The following is a 21910-nucleotide window of genomic DNA, read 5'->3' on the forward strand; positions in this document are numbered from 1 at the left end:
TTTGTGGATATATTAGTTTTTATTCTTTAACTTATTTTCTAAATATTGAATCATAAAATATAATTACTCCCAAAGTAATTAAAAATGTGTTAATTAAGTTACCCTATGGTTTCACAAAAACAGTATGAATAATATCAAAACAAAATTGTTACCAATGAGCTACAAGCTACTGAGTAAATGTTGTTGTCCTATTGCAATATTTCATTAAAATTACTATAAAAATATATAAGAATCATTGATGAATTTCCACAATGTATTTGATTGCTAAGTTTTCATTCACATCTATCAGGATGTGCCCATTGATCCAAAACTTTTCCTATCTTCAATTTGATTGGATCTGTGGCAGCACATAGTTCTTTAACAACACTCTAAAAATAGAAATAAGAAACAATATGTGAATTAATGAGGAAAACAAGTAATAAAGATTAAAGAGATGTGCCATGAGCCAATGATACGCCCATTGCTTTTTTGAAAAATCCAGTTACTCCTCAATGTCAAATCAGAGATTTAAAAAAAAATACTAGATGGAGTTTTTTTATAATATATATAAACCAGTCACATAAAAACTTCTCAAAGAACTTTTGAGATATTGTACTAAAACCGGAAAATCACCTTTTTTAGGAATAAAATTTGTAAGGGTTTTGCGGAACCCAGTTTCTCGCCTACTTTTGCTGTTAATGGCAGGCTCAACAAATACGGAAAAAAATCAATAAAATTATTCCTCTTGATACTATCTTTTGATTGTAAGAAGCTTCTGTCCAAGTTTGGAAAAAATCCAGGATAGTTTATGAATCTAATAAATGTATGTAAATTACTAATAATAACGGGAAGAAAGTCCATTTATAAGTAACATACAGATACACAGGTTCACAAGTTTAACAAAATTTCCCTCTAGATACTAGCTTTTGATCATAAGCAAGCTTCTGTCCAAGTTTGGTACAAATCCAAAATAGTATAAGAAAGTTATTAAAATTTTAAAAACTTAACCACAGAGTGAATGTGTTGTTTCCTGGCAGAAAATCTAAGTCCATTTAAAAATAAAATCCGGAAAAATGGAATTTTATATTTACAAAATTTACTTCTGGCTATTATCTTATAATCATAAACAAGCTTCTGTCCAAGTTTGGTACAAACCCAGGATAGTTTAAGAAAGTTATTAAAATTTAAAAAAAACTTTAACCACAGAGTGAATGTAATGTTTCCCAGTAGAAAAACTAAGTCCATTTATAAGTAAAATAGTGAAAAATGAAATTTTATTTTTACAAAATTTACATCTGGCAACTATCTTATGATCATAAACTTTAACCACAGAGTGAATTTTTGTGGCCGCCGCCGCTTATGACAATGCCGACGGAATCTAGGATGGCTATGTCTCACTTTTTCAACTAAAGTCGAAGGCTCGACAAAAACCCAATAGCTCAGAAACATCAAATCTAAAATTCATAAAATCAAAAGGCAATGTCAAAGCATTTTTGAGTTATTGTCAGAAAACTGGAAAATCCACCGTCGCAAAGAAAAAAAACCACAACTTGGAAATGTAACATCTAAAATTTATGAAAATCGATAAGGAGCTAACTTCAATAGATATAAACAATTCAAATTCAATTCAAAGCTTGGCTACAGTGTTTTTTAGTTATTGAGTTAATGAAAAGCATTTAGTTTATCACTTTCATAGTTATTGCATGGAAACAACATAAAGAGACATGTTCCAATCAACTAAGGACCATAACTCCTGATCAGCAAAAGTGAAAATCATCAACATCAATTTGAAACTTGAACTCTTAATTTTTCATCAATAACTACATTTCAAAATTTTAAATAGCATTGGATTAACAGTTCAAAAGTTGACTTCCACCAACCTGTCTTTAAATCAATAACTGTCTATATATTACATGTATATGAAACTTACATCAGATAATGTAGGTATTTCTGTATTATCTACAATCTGTTCTGGTGAGCTAGCTCCCACTATATATGACTGTACATTTTCCTGTTGTACCAACCAGGCTAAAGATGCTTTGGCCATGGTCACATTGGCTCTCTTACATATATCTCTTATCTTATCTAAAGCCTGAAACAAGATTTATACTGGACATTAATATCTATGATAAAGATGCTTTAGCCATGGTCACATTGGCTCTCATACATATATCTCTTATCTTATCTAAATAAAATTGAGAAAGGAAATGGGGAATGTGTCAAAGCAACAACAACCAGACCATAGAGCAGACAACAGCCTGAAACAAGATTAAAACTTAATATTGAAGACAGGGCACATATAAAGGATGGACATAGTTTTGTAATGGTAGACTTGTGCTACTTATTCGTGTGTAGTTCTAAATATGGACATGTGTTCATTTGTTCTTCAAAATATGTTCTTTTTTTGCCATGGTGTTATCAGTTTGTTTTTGTATATATGAGTTTGATTTTCCTTTTGGTATCATTTGGATTGTTACATTTTTAAAATTGGTCTGCTTTCAAATTAGAAAAATAAAAATTCATCTATTTCAGAACTGTATAAAGTTTGAAGCAAAGCTTACAACCTTTTTTTGGAAAGGAATCACATTTATTTATACTCTTATTTTTGAGTGTAATTTCACATTGCGATAAGACATGTCACGGTACTTGTCTATCCCAAATTCATGTATTTGGTTTTGATTTTATACTTGTTATTCTCGTGGGATTTTGTCTGATGCTTGGCCTGTTTCTGTGTGTATTACATTTAAGTGTTGTGTTGTTGTTCTCCTATTATATTTAATACGCTTCCCTCGGTTTTAGTTTGTTACCCCTATTTTGTTTTTTGTCCATGGATTTATGAGTTTTGAACAGCGGTAAACTACTGTTGCCTATATTTATGTCTGAAACAAATATGCTGGATTGGGATCAGCTTTGAATAAAGTGTTGTGTTTCCTCATGGCATAGTCTTCTCTATACTAGATGTTTTCCATTAAGAATTAGACATTTCAATTTATTACCTCAAACACTTCCTTTTCTGCTCCTGGTTGACCATGTCTAGATATATCACAACTGTAACAGATGAACAAATACATGTCAATAAAAGTATCAGATAGCACAACTAGTATTGGAAAGATTAGATGTTAAGTAACATAAGGTACTATGCTATAAAAATAATAACTAATTGAAGAATTCATGTACAGAAAATTCATCTTGCAACAAGACAACACTGATAATTATCATACACTATGAACACTGGTCAACTAAAGTGTTGTTGGGTCAATCATTGATTTTTTTTGATTTGAAATCTTTGAATACTATTCTATATTCAAATGTAAATTAAAAAGACCCATAGAATACTAATAAAATCTAGGTGACTTAATGCTGACCTTTCTTTTGAGAATAGTTTTCCTCTCTTCCTTCCTACAGGAACATCTTCAGGTTTAGCAAACCTTCCCGATAGTAATCCTTGTTGTAAGGGTGAGTATGCCAGAATACCAACACCATTCTCTTTACAGATTGGTAACACCTCGAATTCAGCTGATCTCCATAACAAGTTGTAACCCATCTGATAGTAGACATGGTAATATTTAGTATCAATGATACACGAGTTTAGGCAAAGCTTTAGAATATCTTAATTTGTCCTTATCCAACCGGTCATAAAAGAATGTAAACAAACGTACACTGGAAAGTAAGTATTTTATAACTTATTCTTTAAGAACATATGCAAGAAAAGTACAAATTTTCTGTACACTTTCAACATATTCATTTTTATTTACACATGTCATTTGTAATTCCAGTTTAAAAGTGCACATGTTTCAAAATTTATTTTTTTTCTGTGATTTTGACTTATTTTAATATTTGTGGAGTGTTCTTGAATCTTTATTAACTAAGCATTTTTAACTTCTATTTGATGATGGAAAACAGGTTTTCCACGAATATACCGCAAAAATTTCACACAATTTGAAATAAAGTTTCAATAGATGTTTTCTAGCTGTTTCAAATTTTTTTTTTACTTGAATACTTGTGGCAAGAAGGGGGTGAGGACAATGTACAAGTGTGAACTAAACAAGGCTGATTATGGTATGAGTTCTTTAAGCTTTATTTAAACATTTCTCTTACCTGGTTAGTGACAGGTTTTCCACCAGCCTCCAGTAATTGCTTCATATTCTTAGGGCCATAGTTTGATACTCCGTAATAACGAATCCTTCCTAAAGCCTTCTGTCTCTCCAACTCCTTAACACCAGCTGCAGGGTCAGACATAAAACTCGGAAAATGAACCTGAATATCAAATATGTTAATGGTTTATAAATAGGAATATTTATACAATGGACACTTCCCTTTCAATAAAATGTATCTACCATTCATAAATATTCTAACTGGTTAACTTAACAAATGTACATAGTTTGTCAGAATTGACAGATTTTAAGGGGACATAACTCTATAACAGTAAAAATGATGCCACCCTTATTCAAATTTGGTCTGTCACCATGAGTCTGTGTTTGGTCGACCGTCGTTATAAGCATTTTATCTTGTAGTAATATTTAAACTGTAATTGATTGCCGTTAAACATGCACTTTGATTAGTTAATTAAAAAAAATAACATTTGTTTGTGGTAAAGTAAAGTTTAAGTGAAATAAATAGCAAATTCAGCACATTTTCATTAAAAAAGGGATATAACTAAATGACAGTAAAAGTGAAGCCAACTCAATTTGAATTGATCTCTGTATGGTGGTAATAGATAATTGCTTGCATTCACTTCATTTGAACTGGTAACAGTAATACCACATCTCCTAATTTTATAGTGTGCATAAGTTTTAGGACATTTTGTTGTTGAAAAGTAAAGAAAAGTGTAGAAATTGCAAATTCAGCAACTTTCAATTTATAAAGGGACATAACTTAAGTATGGTAAAGTGGCGTCACCAAAATTTAGACTTGATCTGTGTTTAGAGGTATTAAAAGTATTGTGTTTAAGTTTCAGAACATTTTTTTGAGGCAAAGTAAAGTAAAAGTATGGAAATGGCAGGGGCATAATCAAACAGCTGAAAGCTCTGAGGAAAAATGACGCCACTGTCTCTAATGTTGGGATATTTTTTATGCATGTCTTGATTTTCACATACTGTAACATGTTTAACATTGCAAAATGTCTTGAAAGCATATAATTGATATTCATATGTGTGTGTGTGTGTGTGTGTGTGTGTGTGAAGTGAAGATGACAACTGACTGTTTTTTTAAGTACAAATGAATAGGTTAAGACTACCTGAATGATCTACAGTTTCCAATGACTACTGGCTGTTCTTTTGTACAAAAAAATAAAGACTACCTGAGTGATCTAAAGTATTCTAAGTAATGTGATTTTTTCTTGCATTTACATTTTTCTAAATATGGAATACAGACTACTAGTATCCTTTTCAACCCAAATGATTATGAAAAGCCTGTTGTAACAAGCTCTTATACCCCACTAGTCCTATAACATATGACTTCGCATTCTTATTCAATTTTTAATGTTTTTATACTGATATTTTCATTTTTTTTTTAAATTTTAATGCGAAGTGTGGCACATTGATAGTATTTTTTTTTTATCAAAACAGTAATTAGAAATAGTAAATAATGCCACCGAGTTCATATGTTATAGGACTAATACCCCGAATACTCATTAAATAAGTTACTAGTGACATAGTTATTCTTGTTACTTGAAGCAAATTCTATTTCTGTACACAATAGCATAATATTGTTATACTAGTTTTATTTCACCTTGAAGATTAGACAAATGGGGATACTCCTTTGATATTTATTTCATGTCAGTCAGGTCGCTTTATATGAAACTTGAAACCACTTCTCTGCCATATTGATATTTTATAACAACTCTGCCCTTGACCCATATAATTGATATTCATTCTTTAACCATATATCATAGTATTAGCTAGTTTTTGATTTTGCACTAACCCACCATCTTTCATGTCAGAAATTCTGTCTCCATTTAAGTTTATGCCATTGAACCATCATGGTATTAAACACAATTTCAAGTGATTATGCTGTTATAGTGGGTCACCATATATTCAACTTGGGTGGCATTCCATTTATTGAAATTTGTGTCAGATTAGAACAATGAATTAGACCTTTAGGAATGGATCTTATAATTTAATATGGAGCCATAGTATGGGACCCCTGCCCGTAAACAAAAATAAACAAGCTTGAAAGGATACACGTCAAGCGGCAAAATTTAACACCAGAGATTACAAAGCAAGAGAGGATGGATACGTCTTCAAAATGCTTGCCAAACTGAAACTACAAGAAGATCTCCAGACAAGGACGATCAAGGTGTTGAAGCAAAAGTTAGTATTTATGTAAAAAGTAGTTGAGGGCTAATTTCCGCTATTGAACCACACGAATTCCTCAAAAACATGTCCAAGAGAACGATAACTGCCGAGAAATTCAAAGAATACCATGCAACAATTATTGTGGAAAAGCAAGTGAAGAATAACTCCAACTGTGAGTGTATTGACATTCCACCAAGTAAAACACTGTACAATATTCAAACTCATTCTTTGTAACACAGTGATCGTGTGGAATCAGCTAGACAACACTGTTGTGCACACATCAAGCGTAGAGAGCCTCAAATCTGTTCTCACACCCCGCCAATAAATCAGCGGTGCTCTCACAAAACTGTTGTATTAAAGCCAATATCGCTATCGACAATTTATTCACATGTCATACACACATGTCATACAGATACAGTTAAAGACTTTGCTGCAGTAACTTTGTAAACAAAGTCAAATTAATGTGTACAAAGTCTAAACTATCGAGATCAATAATTATACATTTATCCTGAGAAGGTGAAACAGAAACGTAAATCAGTCGCAATATTTCTGGTTTTTCGATCTGTCTTATAACCAGTAGAAAGTGGACCAACATGGACATCAAGTGAAATCAAGTGAAATTCAAATGGAAGTATGTGAACTCAAGGAATGAATATTATAGACAATGTACTTTTAGTGACTTTTGTACTTAATCAAGTATTTATTTTTTACTTGTATTGGATAAGATGATTTTTAGATTGTATGTTTCCAAATATGTACATTTTTTAATCCTCTGTGAATATTGTTCCATCCCAAATTGATTGGTATTTTTATCTCTTAACCTTTCCACCATATGTACAGAGCACGTCTACTGGACCTTTTTTACACAATTTTATTTTATCGATTATTTTTACCTTTGTCTCTTTTTTTTGTTTCTAACCCATATTTTTATTAACTTTTAAAAATATAAAATAAATCTTTGATTTACCCACACCTGTAAATACTCCTGATTACCCAGTACGGGGTGTTTCTTAGATAGGAAGCTTATACACAAGAAAGAAAGAAAGAAGGACACATTATATTTTCTTATAATAATGGCAGTTAAACGAAAAGACAAGACTATCAAGTTTTCCCCCGATAAATTATATACCTTTAAAGTTCTAACAATGTTTTAGTTTTACTTCACCTAATCAATAAACTTATAAAAATAGATTTATGAGTATCTTAATTAAGGGGGCTCGCGGGTCTAAATCAACTTTTTTTTCTAATATATAGGATTTTGCTATTTTTTTCTATGATTAAACTTTATCTTATACCTAATAGAAATATAAAATAAAAATATGGGGTTCATTTAAGCTCACAATCTGCTTCGAAAGAAGCATACATTTTTGTTAATGTCCTTTTTTTTCTGTTGAACTAATAGGAGAAATATTGGTAATATCGAAATAAAAAAAGAACTACCTTTAATTACAGAAATCGCTTAAATTTTACAATTATTTAGTTTATGTACAGCTTGCTTGAAAACAATAATAAAACATATTGGTCACCAATAAGTTAAAAAAGATATTTCAATTTAAATGTCAAACTAGAGACTCTAAAGAGCCTGTGTCGCTCACCTTGGTCTGTGTGAATATTATGTCTATGTGAATATTATGTCTATGTGAATATTAAACAAAGGACACAGATGGATTCATGACAAAATTGTGTTTTGGTGATGGTGATGTGTTTGTAGATCTTACTTTACTAAACATTCTTGCTGCTTACAATTATCTCCATCTATAATGAACTTGGACCAGTACTTTCAGTGGAAATTGTTAGTGAAAATCTACAAATTTTATGAAAATTGTTAAAAATTGACTATGAAGGGCAATAACTCATAAAGGGGTCAACTGACCATTTTGGTCATGTTGACTTATTTGTAAATCTTACTTTGCTGAACATTATTGCTGTTTACAGTTTATCTCTATCTATAATAATATTCAACATAATAACCAAAAACAGCAAAATTTCCTTAAAATTACCAATTCAGGGGCAGCAACCTAACAACGGGTTGTCTGATTCATCTGAAAATTTCAGGGCAGATAGATCTTGACCTGATACACAATTTTACTCCCTGTCAGATTTGCTCTAAATGCTTTGGTTTTTGAGTTATAAGCCAAAAACTGCATTTTACCCATATGTTCTATTTTTAGCCATGGCGGCCATCTTGTTTGGATGGCTGGTTCACCGCACACATTTTTTTAAACTAGATACCCCAATGATGATTGTGGCCAAGTTTGGTTAAATTTAGCCCAGTAGTTTCAGAGGAGAAGATTTTTGTAAAAGTTAACGACGATGGAAGACGGACGCCAAGTGATGAGAAAATGACATTTTTGCACCAAAGGGAGATAATTTGGAGCTTTTTCAAAGATATAAACATTTTTAAAGTCATCTGTGGCCAAACCAAATCGATTTGTCTGGGTGATTTTTGTACCATCTTATAAAGTAATAACTAATAGTGTAATAAATGAAATTTGTAATGAAAAAACAAATGTTTAATTTTTTGCTGATTTTTTGGTTTCTGCGAGCCTCCTTAACAACATTGTGTTGGTACACTTCGATCTTTTTGGTTATAAGAAGGAACAGCGAGCATGTGTCCTCAGAGAATTCATACGCACTGCATGGCTATAACCGTATTACTAATTTCTGATTATTAAAAACTTCGTAAATCTGGATAAAGACCAGTATCTATCAAATGGATATCAAGATGATTCCTATTTATACTTTTTTAATGGTTGTAAAGTTGAAATGGTAAGAAAGTCTGACATTATTTAGAACTATTTTGTCTAGCGATTGCTGATCATTGGAGTGTAAACAGTCCAACGCCATAACAAAACGAATCTATTTATACATTACTGATTGTTTACGATTGTAAGACATGTGCATAAAAGTAAACGCTCAAATAAATATGAAAAATATAGCAAAGGGATAGCTCCAAATACCATTAATAATAAAAAAAATATGGACAGGTCAAGATATTTTTTTTGGTAAATAAAATAAAGTATGTAAACTGGTTCCTGCTCGACTACAAAACTTGGTTCAAGTGTAGCATAATACAAGCAGACTCCAGTTAGTTTGTAAAATAGTAAATATGAAACAGAGTGCGGTAGACGATGGCATAATCAACTTCTGTTCTGGTAGCGTCATTTTCCAAAAAATATATGATAGACAGCAACCATCAATCAAAGTGCTTGTAAGCACTGAAGGGTAAAGATGGCTTTACTTCATCAGTGGGAAGAAAAATTAAGTATTACATTGTATAAAGCTTTAAGTTGATTCATCTAGAATTCTGGACAAAGGAAGATAATTCCAATTTTTAAAGATGACTTTAACAATGACATCATTGATATTTTTATAACAGATATTAGTTTAAATTACTGCAGATGTATAGTACATGTATTAGAATGTTGGCACTGTATTGTATGTATATCAAAGGTATTGATAAACCTTGGAAGACTTAAGATATAAAGTCAGTATTATAGACTTTTGATTGCATTTTATGTAATCTTTACCCAAAACCTATTTAATAACAGACATCTGACTTAGGACAAGCACAAACAGAATGTGCCAGATTTAACTTGTGTCTTGTGAACATGGATATTAACTGAATTATATCAAAGCAGTCTGTTTCTATATTAAAATACCTGTAATAAATCTAGGTAGTCTGTTTCTAGTTTACGCAGACATTTTGTGATTGATTCATCTATCTGCTCTGCACTATACGACGGTGTATCAACTCCTTGTCTGAATCCAAACTTTGAAGCAATAACAGCATTCTGTCTCCGCCCCTTTAAACATTTCCCAAGGACTTCCTCTGATCCACCATATCCCTACACATAAAAAAGTTCTTTATATACATGTAACATAACATATATCCCTACACATAAAAAAGTTCTTTATATACATGTAACATAACATATATCCCTACACATAAAAAAGTTCTTTATATATGTTGTGTACAAGTTATCATTTTGTACAAATTATAATTTGTATAATATTTGACGAAAATTCACTAATAAATTGTTAAATTGTACAACAATTTATAATATTGATTTTTGTGGAAAAAGCAGATACACACCACCATAGAATTGTTATTTAAAAGTGACATCTTATGTACAAAATTTAAAAAAAGGTATATAGTTATTTATCATTCATTTGAGCACGTGAGTGAATGATAGCATCTGGAATTTCATCTCTTGACTTTCACATTTATCTCTTATTCAACACTTTGCAATGGCTAATCAGTTTGGAGTCAATTACTCTAATAAGTTTCCAAAGCTATTTATAAGAGATATTATTATTTACACTCTTCTAGTCAATTACTCAGTTGATGAAATTGTGTAAACATGGTCGGAATTGTTGATCAGAAGATAAAATTTGTCAAACAGGTTTTAAACAGGGAATGATACATGAAAGAACAATCATATGTCAAGGACAAACATAATGGGCTTATTGTTAGATTGAGTACAATAAACAATAGACCCAAGACTTATACCTTATTGTTAAATTGAGTACAATAAACAATAGACCCAAGACTTATACCTTATTGTTAAATTGAGTACAATAAACAATAGACCCAAGACTTATACCTTATTGTTAAATTGAGTACAATAAACAATAGACCCAAGACTTATACCTTATTGTTAAATTGAGTACAATAAACAATAGACCCAAGACTTATACCTTACCAACAAAACAACAAGTTTAACAGCCTTAAAAAACAGGTTGTCCAGGGTTTTTTTTCATGTAAATGCATAGGTGGGAACAGCACTTCTGAATGTAAATGTGATTGTCAAAAGATGTTGTGCAATTCCCGATGCCATAGTTCACTCACCTGCTCAAACGAAATCAATCATAAAGAACTACTGAAGTATTTGATAAATAAGATGTACTTTGTGGTAATTTTATAACAATTCTGTTATGTGGGTCTCATTGGGGTCTAAGCGTGACACGGGATTGCCGATTTTTTTGTAAGCGTGACACGTGAAAGTCAAATTATTGTGTCGTGAAAACAGGAAATGAGGTCTAGCGGGACTTGGGAAATAACAAAAAAATGAGAATTGTTTACTTACATAGTGTAAGCGGGATACGGGAATCTGACAAAACAATAAGGGGGATCCGGGATCGGAACCCCCCAATGAGACCCCCTGTTATGTGTATCAAAGCTTTTTACACCAAAATACATATAATATGCATTTACATGAAAATGAATAATACTTTTGTTCCAAGATGACTGGCTGTGTTACAATGTAACTTAATATTTAAACTGTTTCACAATGATGTAATTTTTAATCCTTAGTAAATTCATGCATGACCTAGCCATTGGAATATATGAATAGTAACATAAAGAATATTCCCTTCGCTAAAATCCTTCTGTCCCTTTTTGTAAAAAAACAAATAAACAAAAATATATTGATATAAATATTATAGTATTACATGATCAACCCCTGCTTGTTAATCATGATAATGGTTTACTTAAATACAAATTGTGACTTGGATGGAGAGAATTGTCTCATTGACACTCATACCACATCGTCTTATATCTAATTAGGGGAACATTATATTTTTCTATCAAACATATCCCATGTTTATCTCTGTATATCTTTTACTCAAAATATAATGTTAGAAGTATAGACATACCTATGATATTTTCTCTATCTTTTACTCAGAAGATAACGTTAGAAGTTAAGACAAAACTTATCTTTTACTCAAAAGATAACAAAATAAGTTTAGACATACCCATGATATTTTCTCAAGTTAAAATAATTATAACCTACCTCAGCTGTGTCGAAGAAGTTAACTCCGACTTCAAAACATTTATCCACAATAGCTTTAGATACCTGACAAAAAATAGCAGTAATTGTTCAATATGGCAGTGCTATAACTTAATAAAATAACGTTTCTCTGCTTTTCAACAAAAATATCCCTCAACCGCTTTTAATTCTCTGTATAACTGATACGGTGTCTATTTTCAATCATTTCTTTTTTGTTTCTAAAGTAGAATATAACCATTTAAACAGCATACATGGCATAATGCAGATGAAATTGTTTGATTGAATGATTGATTAATTGATTATAAGTTGCTTAATATCAAGTGGCATAAACTTTTCTAATATTTGGCCACACAGAGATTACACTTCATCTTAAGGAAATGTAGAAGGAACTTTGAACCAAACAGGCTTCTAAATCATAAAAAAAAAATATTCCTAATTTCAAGTTGTGGCCTATCTACACATGATCTAATTATCTAATTATGTCCAGTATTCGTTTTTAATTTTATGTTTTAGCTACAGAAAAAGTCATGCATTATCAGGTTTCTCAAAAATAGGAAATAACATTCACTAAACATAGCACCATTTAAAATAATCATCATTGACTTGAAAGACCTTATAGATCCTTATAGCCTAGTGGCAATGCAAAAAATATTACTTGTTTCTCTGAAACCTTGTCTAGTTCTATTTTAAACCTGTTTTATTAATTTTTTGGAGATGAAAAAATAAAGTGTTGCTTTGTTTCAATTGAAAACTTTTTATGAAGCTTAAATTGGTTTCACTTTAATCATGTGTAACGAGAGTGGAAGTTTCCACTGGCTTCGTTTTCCCGTTGTCTACCCAAGTTCTGGAATATTGGACAAACTATGTACAACACGTAAATATAAACAAGATGTTTATTTAAAGACATACATTATGGTTAAACATATGATTACATGAATAAATATACTACAATACGGTGTGGCTAGTCTACTTTTCCTTATAAAGTTCCATATTATAAAGCCAAACAGTGTGAGCGTCTGCTCATTTCAAATCCTAAGTGTAGACTGCCCCGAACCTAGTGAGTGACTTCTTCTTCTTCTTCTTTAAGGTCAACAAGGCTTCAATACTGAAGAATACATGTTGTTGCGCATGTGTGATTGACAAAAAAATTTATACAAAATTTATAAAAATATTTTATAACAATTGGAGTGTTTGTATTTACAGATTGTGATTAAAAATATATGTAAATGTTTTGTTTGAATTTGTTTATTTGAAGCTAGAGAGAACAGCCGGTGTTAGCTGATCTCTAAAGCTGTCAACAGTGGTGGTTTCAATTACAGTTTGTGGTAGTAAATTCCATTGAATAATTGTTCGCGGGAAGTATGACCATTTGTATGTGTCCTTGGATGTTTGGATGTGTCTGTATGTCTGAGTATGATTTTGTCTTGTTCTGCTGTCTGTTTGTTCAAGAATATGCGATGGAATGGCTACAAGACAATGTATTACTTTATAAAATAAAATAAGTCTGGTTTTTAAGCGTCTCTCAGCTAGTGGTGGCCATTTCAACTGATTTAGCATGTTTGTGACACTGCTCGTGTAATTGTAGTTGTTGTGTACATAACGAGCAGCACGTCTCTACCTTTTCTAATTGTATCTGTTGTTCTTTCATATGGGGGTCCCAGACACTACAACTATATTCCAGTTTGGGTCTTACTAGTGCCTGGTATGCTCTTGATTTTGTTTCTGTGTTTGTAATTTTTAAATTTCTTTTTAGAAAACCAATATGTTGTCTATATGTTTGTTCCACTTCAGATTTGATTGTAAGGTAATGCCTAGATATTTTGCGGATGTAACTGATTCGAGAATGTGATTGTGGAGGATGTAATTATGCCGGTAGTTATTTTTCTTTTGAGAGATGGAAAGGTTTGTACATTTATCAGGGTGAAATGCCATAAGCCAATCTGACTCCCATCGAGCTGCTGAGTCAAGGTCAAGTTGTAGCTTATGACAATCATCTTGTGTTTTTATTTCCCTGTAAATTATGCTGTCATCAGCAAAGAGTCTAAGTTTACTGTGTTCTAGGTATTCCGGTAGGTCATTTATATTGATAAGAAACAGTATCTGGCCCAATACTGTTCCTTGTGGAACACCAGACGTCATACAGTTTCCCAAAATAAATAGTATAAACAAGTAAACAAAGTGACCACCATTTCACATGTTTTAAAAATAGCTTATGTTATCACTATCAGCTAGTTAGGAGCAGATAGTGCACTGCAGCAGAGACTACAACACAAGACATTAATCAGCAACTGCACAGATGGACAGTAAAAGATAATACAAAACTGGGTCAAGTGTGACTCCTTCTTAAATTGGGTCAGAACTTGTGATATACAAATTTAAGATAAGCCTTATCATAAGAATGGATTTTTAAGATAAATATTTTTCAGTTACACGTTAATTTTCAGTCCTTAGAATCCTACCTCCTCTGGTTGGGCATCCCATGAAGGGTTGGCTTTATTCGCATTGAACTGCCAACACCCTAAACATAGTCTAGATACGTTTAAATCGGTACCGGGGAGTAACACTCTAGCAGCTGACATTTTTGCTTGTGGATGAAGTTGCTCTGGTTCCCTAGACGAACAATTCGCCGCAAGCGTTGCATAAAGATTTCTTTTAGGGTCCCAGAGTAAAACCTCGTACTTTTTCTTTTAAAACAACTAAAAGTCCCGAGAAATTCGAGTGGGAAAACCGGCAAATTTCAAGATGGCCACTGAAATGGAAAAAGCTCAAGCTCTTCGTCAAACAAACAAAGCCGGAGCTTCAGACCTATTATATAGTTTAGGTTACTGACTAAAATACATTTTCTAAAGTTTCATAATTTTTTTTAACACATTCAAAATGTATTTTGGGGGTTATTTCGTAATGAAAATATTTGATTCATCATGAAATCAATTTTGCTTTATCATTCAAATAAAAGGAATAGGTAACATAAAAACTAAATTTCTTATTCAAGTCTACAATAGTATTATAGGTTCCATTTTTCTTTACGCAAGCTGTATTTGGCAAACAGGGAAAGAAGAACACTTAAAAAAATTAAATGCCATCCAAAGAAAGGGCTTATCTATTTGTCTAGGAGTTTCTGCAACAGCCAGTTTAGAAGTCTTACAAGTTATGGCAGGAGTTTTGCCATTAGATCTTAGAAGAGAAGAAATGGCTATTAGAGATATTGCAAGACTAAATTCTTATTCAACCAAAATCCCTATCAGAAACAAAATAGATGAATGGAAAAACAAAGAAACAGTGGACAAGTTCATATCACCTTTAGGCTTAATGTTACAACAAGCAAAAAACATGAAAAAAGAAACAGATATCAGTATTGATGACATAGAACCAGAATATCAATTTCAAGGTCTACAAGCATCAAAATCTCCACCAGAATATTGGCGTACTCTTGGTTCCTCAAAAAACAGAACTAAAGAACAAGAAATCACAGGAAAAAATTTAATATTAAACAAACTTAACACAGTATCTGCATCAACAGTTGTTGCTTTTACAGACGGTTCTTGCCAATCCAACCCAGGACCTTGTGGAGCAGGTGCAATTGTAATCTTCAACAATAAAGAAATTGAACTTAAACAACCAGTTTCAAAAAGGGGTTCAATTCTTTTGGCAGAGCTGGTTGCAATAAAATTAGTATTAGATTATGTAAGCAGAATTGAAAACAAAACATTAATTGAAGAAGTAAAAATATTTTCGGACAGTCAAACAGCAATTGGAATTTTAACATTAAATTGGAAAATTGAAAATAACAGATCCACTTCACATGAAATTATTTCCCTTATTAAATGTATCCAAAAACACCATGGAATAAGAATTAATTTTGATTGGACCCCAGGACATGCAGATGTTAGAGGAAATGAAATAGCTGATAAACTAGCTAAAGAGGCAGCTAAAGAGGCAAATCAAATTCAGAAAGAAGCCCATATTACAGTAACTAAACAAGATATTAAAACAGCAGCAAGAATTTTAGTAAATAAAAAGTGGCAACATAGATGGGATAATAGTGATACAGGAAGATTTTATTATAACTTTCATCAGACTGTCAGCAATAAATCGACATTTAATTATCCAGATCACAAAACAGCAAAAATTATTAGAAATTTAAGATCCGGATACTACCTAAAAAATTATCAAAACAAAATCAATCAAAATATAGACCCAAAGTGTGAATGCGGTCAATTTGAAACTGTGGAACATTATTTACTATTTTGTGAAAATTATGAAGAGGCAAGACAGAAACTTATACATGAGATTTACTTCAACACAGGATCGTTACATATTGATTTGGAACTTTTATTGTCAATAGAAAAAAACGACAATGTCTCCGTCTCTAATGAAACACTAATGCGATTGTTGGGTGACTTTATTTGCGAGTCGCGCCGTTTTGATTAATGTAATGTTAGATTTTTTTTTTTTTTTTTTTCTTTATTTTTTTTTTTTTTTTTTTTTTTTTTTTTTTTTTTTTTTCATTTCTTTTCCTTTAAATTTTCATGTTAATTAATAAATGTAGATATATTTTTTAATTTTTGGAAAAATATGTTAAGCACAGTTGCCACCTAATAGTATGTATTTTAAAGTACAAGTGAGTTGTTTACCAGAGTGAAATATCAATACACGCGAGATTTAAATAATTACAAGGGAGACAATCCAGTGTCAACAGCGACACCTACAGAATACAGAATCATTCAAGTCATAAACATTGATAAATTATTTGGTGTTATTATGTATCGTACTTTAACTACTTAAAACAAGAATTCACCCAATATTTTAAATTTGGGGATTTAATTGCCAATTGATATAAATATTTTTTTTTAGCATTATTCCCAATTTATGGGATTGAATACACCTTATCGCTATTTGTTCGCCATTTATACTGGAAATGACACAGGTTCCCGTTCAATTTTGACGTCATAAAGCAAAATATCTGACGCCACAATGGAAAAGTGATTGTTGTGTGCGTCAAAAGTTCAAGTGGCCCGGTCAGCCAGGATTAGCGATAAGGTGTATGTACTGGTTGGGACCCCCCTCCATTTGCCCTGATTACAATTCCCCCTAGGTCTATTCCCCAATAGGGTTTGTTTGCCCTGTATATATCATAAACTTAGTCTTCTGTTACCCGATTTTAGCAATTTTCATGCATCCATATTGTATAATCATCAATTTTTTTTTCATCTCCGTCTGTTTTGATGTAAAAATATGCCAGTTAATTAATTGTTGTGTTTTGAAGCCATAGTTGACCGATTGTAACCTGTAAAGTATACAAGTAACAAAGAAGCATGGGTATTATTACTATTAAGCAACATATAAAACAGTTATTTAAATGACAGATCCATGCATATTGCGATCACTGGATACCTACGAGAAAGGACACGCTGAGTTCACTGCATGCGAAAACATATAGGCAAATTGTTTACTTGAAGCAAACAATTAAAAAAAAATGAAATTTCTTCTAAATTTGGACAAATTACAACCATGACAACAGGTACCGTACTAGGGTGCATGGACCTGGATTCCCAAATGAGGGATATCACTTCAAATGACGGACTATTCCTCAGAAAAGGGAAAATTTTGAGGCTTATAATGTGACTTTTATGTTTGTTTTGTGAGAAATTACATATAAAAAAAAATTGTTTTTAAAATGGTGGCTTTCTTTAATGTTACGGACTGGTAGAACGTGGAAATTACTCCATCGAAAAATTTGTCAATGTCCAATGAAAATTATTGTTATAAACGAATTGCATTAGAATGAGGGGTTTCACGGAAATCACCTCATTTGACAACAATGTTCCCAACCTCATGCACAGATCATGTCAAACACTTTCATCTGTAATCCCCTACTGAATACACCTTATTGCTATTCATTCAGTATTTGGAAATCTGTTCAGCTTAACCCAGATATTTTCTATTATGACGTCAAAATTTTATGTGAACTTTTGTGATGTTTGGTAATGGCAGACAAATAGCGATAATGTGTTTAGACTGTTTAGGCCGCTTTAGTATCCCTAATCAATCCCTATGGCTATGGAGTCTACATGTATTTCTGGAAAGTATTTGCCAAGCAAATCTTCTTAAAAGAGGGACGAAGGATACCAAAGGGACAGTCAAACCTATAACAGTTTTAATAGACCAGGATTTGTAATAAATTAATTTATTTATCAAGTATCAAGTATATTCATTTACACAAAACTTCCTCTCGACAGCATTTAGCTTTTTTCAAAAATACAGCAAGATCTTTTTGAACCATAGACGTCTTACAATAATCACTTTTACCTTGTGGTGTCTGACATCCTGCTCAACCAAACAGACGATGAGACCTAGACAAGGGTTTTACTAGTTCTGTAGGAGACAATGAACTCCAAAATTCAGACTTAGATGTTGATTGAATAGATGATTTATAAAAGATTTACAATTTGTGTTTTTTTTTAGTGAGAAAAGATATTGATTCCAACAGTGAAGATGAGGTCAAGGTTAAAGAACAGGCTGTATTGGAGTTGGGAAGTCTTATGGCTGAAACAAAACAAGCTGAAGGTTAGCACTTAAACAAAATTACTAATATTAATCATGTTATTTTTTATACTGAATTCAAAAATATATGCTGGCAACAGATATTCCTATATTCACCAAATCAATAAATTAATTGTATGCAGTTAGGAAAGTTTTATATCATATCACGCACACAAAAAACATTTCTACAGTATAAATACAAAAGTTAAAAATCTTTATTGCTCAAGAAAAGTATGCTGCTAGGAATGTAACAACTGTTCATTTTCTTGCTTTTAATGTTGTGTTTAGTCACAATGGAGCCTTGAGGACAGAAAGACCATATTTTCTAGTGTTTACAGGAATTGTTAACTTTTATGCAATAGTATCAACTCGATTCACACTTCAGCAGCTTCTGATAAGCAATGACCAATACATGTACACCAGATAATAATGAAATACAAAATGTATTATAAATGTGGACTTCTTATATCATAAAGTTTCTATTTTTATTAGATTCCTAGCTGATTAAAATGTATTTTGTATTTTTCTGAAATCATTTTTCTTTGTTCATTATTCATATACATGATATAGACAAAGAGATATTGATTTTAAACCAATTAGACAGCAACCCAACTACACTCAAACAATTCCAATAGACATTTATAGATTGACTATGCATTTTAGTTTGTAGGTACATTAGAAATCGTACATGTCATGTCCATGAATGGAATTATCAAAACAAAATGAATCAAGTTTTACCACGTCTTTTTTTCAGAACTTGCCGGTTTGATCAAGTTTACCAGACCATTTTTATCCCTTGTTAGTAAAGCCAAGGCTGCCAAACTTGTGCGAGCTTTGGTTGATATGTTTTTAGATATGGAAGCTGGGACAGGAAAGGAGGTAGATACAATTAGCAATTATTGTTGGCCTGGTTGGAAGAATCCAAAACCAGCTTATAATATAAATCTACACAAAACTTTAAAACATCATTTTTAAAATATGTTTAACATTTACATGGTAGCCGAATCTGCCTACCGTCATTTTATTATTGTAATACAAATATATTGTCTAAATGTATGCCCATAAAATCTCTATAGTAAATGCATATTTCACAATCTAAATTATTCAAAGTAAGGAACAGCTTAGGACCACAGTCAATATTCTGTTGTCACTAGCAGATTTTTGGACTTCAAATTCACACAACAACCAACATACTTTCTTCGAAAATTATACACTTGCAAAAAATTCCAAGATATGATTTAAATGAAATTGTTTTTATTTAGTGTCGTCAAGTAATGGAAAATAGTGTCTTCGTCTGATTTTTTTCAGAGTGGTTCTTGGTTCCAAAATAATTTATTGGTCATGCATACCAACAATACAAATGTGAAGATGTTGTTTTTTGCGATGTTTATATTAACGGGTAAAATGAAACAGTATCAGATTTGCAATGATAAAATTCACTTTTATAATTACAGTTGTGATTGTCTTTCCCAACATGTTTGCAATCACATTAATTAGATGACAAATTTATACTAGGAATCAGTGATTCACAATAATAAATGCATGCATTGATTTCTGAATTTACAGTAACTCACATACATTTATTTTTAGGTTGAGCTGTGTAAAGAATGTATAGACTGGGCTAAAGATGAAAAGAGAACATTTCTTAGACAAGCCTTAGAGGTATAAAAATCTTTGATTATTAGAGAAATTAGGAGATGTGGTATAAAGGAGTAGGTACGGTAAGGTCCGATTTTGGCCTCAAATTTCAGGTTCATCTAACGTAAGATTTTGAGCATTTTTTTAACACTTATGTGTCTATTATTTCAGTTGATTCAATTAGTTTATGTGAAGGATTTCAACTGATTAAGTCATTAAAAACACTCAGATTCAAGCTTAAATATGAAAAATCTATCAAATATGCCAAAAAATGTCACTTTTCAGATGGTTTTTGTTAAAAAAAGAAAGTGACCGCATCTGTGTTCATCCTTAACCTTTATATATGTTATGTATTATCATCAAATACAACTTACATTGTAATATTAAGAATGAACGCGAATGCGTCCACTTTCATTTAAGATGGAAACCGTCTAAAATTTAACTAAAATGCTAAAATTTTGAAGATTTCAGTAATTTAGCATGATTTAATGATGCTAGTGCACGATATATGTGCATTATATTGTCAAAACCAGCCCATATTTATGTAGCAGAAGCATTCTACTTTCCAATAAATAACTAAAAGTTTACATTTCAACAATTTTGTAAAACTGCTATATTTTAAGGCCAAAAAGGGATGTTACTGGACCTACTCCTTTCAATGAGACAACCATCAACCAAAATTTAGATGAAGTGGATGTAAACATTAAGTTTACTATTACCTGAACACCTTTAGTTATATATGTTTATATAGATTTGCAGTATCTTCTTGGTTTCTAAAAGAAAGGCTTGTAAACCATAGCATTTTCAATATATCATTTTATTGCTGCTGTTGTTATTTTACGCCATCAAAAAAAGGTAGGACACTTTGACCTATACTTCAAGTTTCATTGACAAGTTAAGAGATGATATATTTCTACCTGTATTAACACTTTATTGATTTAGAAAAAATATATAGAATGATGAATCTCAGATAATTTAGCAATCTCCCACACAAATATAGGTCACTCTGACCTACAGTTTACTCTTCCCCTACCTTGATTAAGTTTTATGTCTAAGTTCAGACCATATCTCCCTTTACATTTTTTGTACTACAATCTGAAGAAAAAACACACTACATAAAATAAGATTTAATGTTATTAGCATCACACTACTTTGCTGTCTTTGTTCACTGCTTATCACATGGATCAAACTCTATTGAAGATGAGACCCATTTTACAGTAAATTGTCCTTTATATAATGAACGTAGGAATTTATTATTTGATAAAGTTCACACTTTTTGTACTAATTTTAAAGAACTACCTAAGGATAAGAAATATTTCTGGCTGTTCACAAATGAGCATTTACCAACTCTCATGTGCCAAGGAAATTTCATTATTAAAGGTTTAGAAATATGATCCAGATGTAAACAAAATAGATGAAATAATATTTTATTATTTATATTTAATATTATAGTTATATAAGACACATGCTGTGTTAGGCTCTGATACTGTCCATAACGTTATAGTATGGTATTAGTTTTCTGTTTTGCTTTTTCCAATCATATTGTCATAACATTGTTGTAAAATGATGCCCTTTATTGGTTTTTGATTAGATTAATAAAATTCTTATGTTATGTTATCTTATAATTTGTTATAAAGCATGACTTTATTGCTGATATTTTTA

General features: G+C 31.5%; 2 protein-coding genes across 2 annotated transcripts in view; one reads left to right on the forward strand and one right to left on the reverse strand.

Moving 5' to 3' along the window:
• Positions 1-14737, reverse strand: LOC139513845 (1-deoxyxylulose-5-phosphate synthase YajO-like). The gene is made up of 8 exons (XM_071302697.1): positions 14527-14737; positions 12071-12133; positions 9938-10123; positions 4078-4236; positions 3345-3523; positions 2976-3027; positions 1910-2071; positions 1-368 (listed from the first exon to the last, which is right to left on the reverse strand). Exons 1-8 carry the CDS (start codon positions 14644-14646, stop codon positions 273-275), a joined length of 1017 nt encoding a protein of 338 aa, XP_071158798.1. The 5' UTR covers positions 14647-14737; the 3' UTR covers positions 1-272.
• Positions 14730-21910, forward strand: part of LOC139513844 (26S proteasome non-ATPase regulatory subunit 11-like) — a 26506-nt gene continuing 19325 nt past the window's right edge. The window contains exons 1-4 of the mRNA XM_071302695.1: positions 14730-14888; positions 18533-18634; positions 19365-19489; positions 20201-20272. Of these exons, the coding sequence (XP_071158796.1) occupies positions 14810-14888; positions 18533-18634; positions 19365-19489; positions 20201-20272 (378 nt within the window). The 5' untranslated portion in view covers positions 14730-14809. The remainder of the gene's footprint in view (positions 14889-18532; positions 18635-19364; positions 19490-20200; positions 20273-21910) is intronic.

This window comes from Mytilus edulis, chromosome 2 (assembly GCF_963676685.1).
Source record: "Mytilus edulis chromosome 2, xbMytEdul2.2, whole genome shotgun sequence".
Taxonomy (NCBI): Eukaryota; Metazoa; Mollusca; class Bivalvia; order Mytilida; family Mytilidae; genus Mytilus; species Mytilus edulis.

Coding starts and splice junctions, on each gene's coding strand:
- LOC139513845 (XM_071302697.1), bottom strand. CDS start 14,646: ATGTCAGCTGCTAGAGTGTTACTCCCCGGTACCGATTTAAACGTATCT. Junction 3,524..4,077: donor GAAAACCTGTCACTAACCAG/GTAAGAGAAATG, acceptor GTCTACTATCAG/ATGGGTTACAACTTGTTATG. Junction 3,028..3,344: donor AAACTATTCTCAAAAGAAAG/GTCAGCATTAAG, acceptor CATCTGTTACAG/TTGTGATATATCTAGACATG.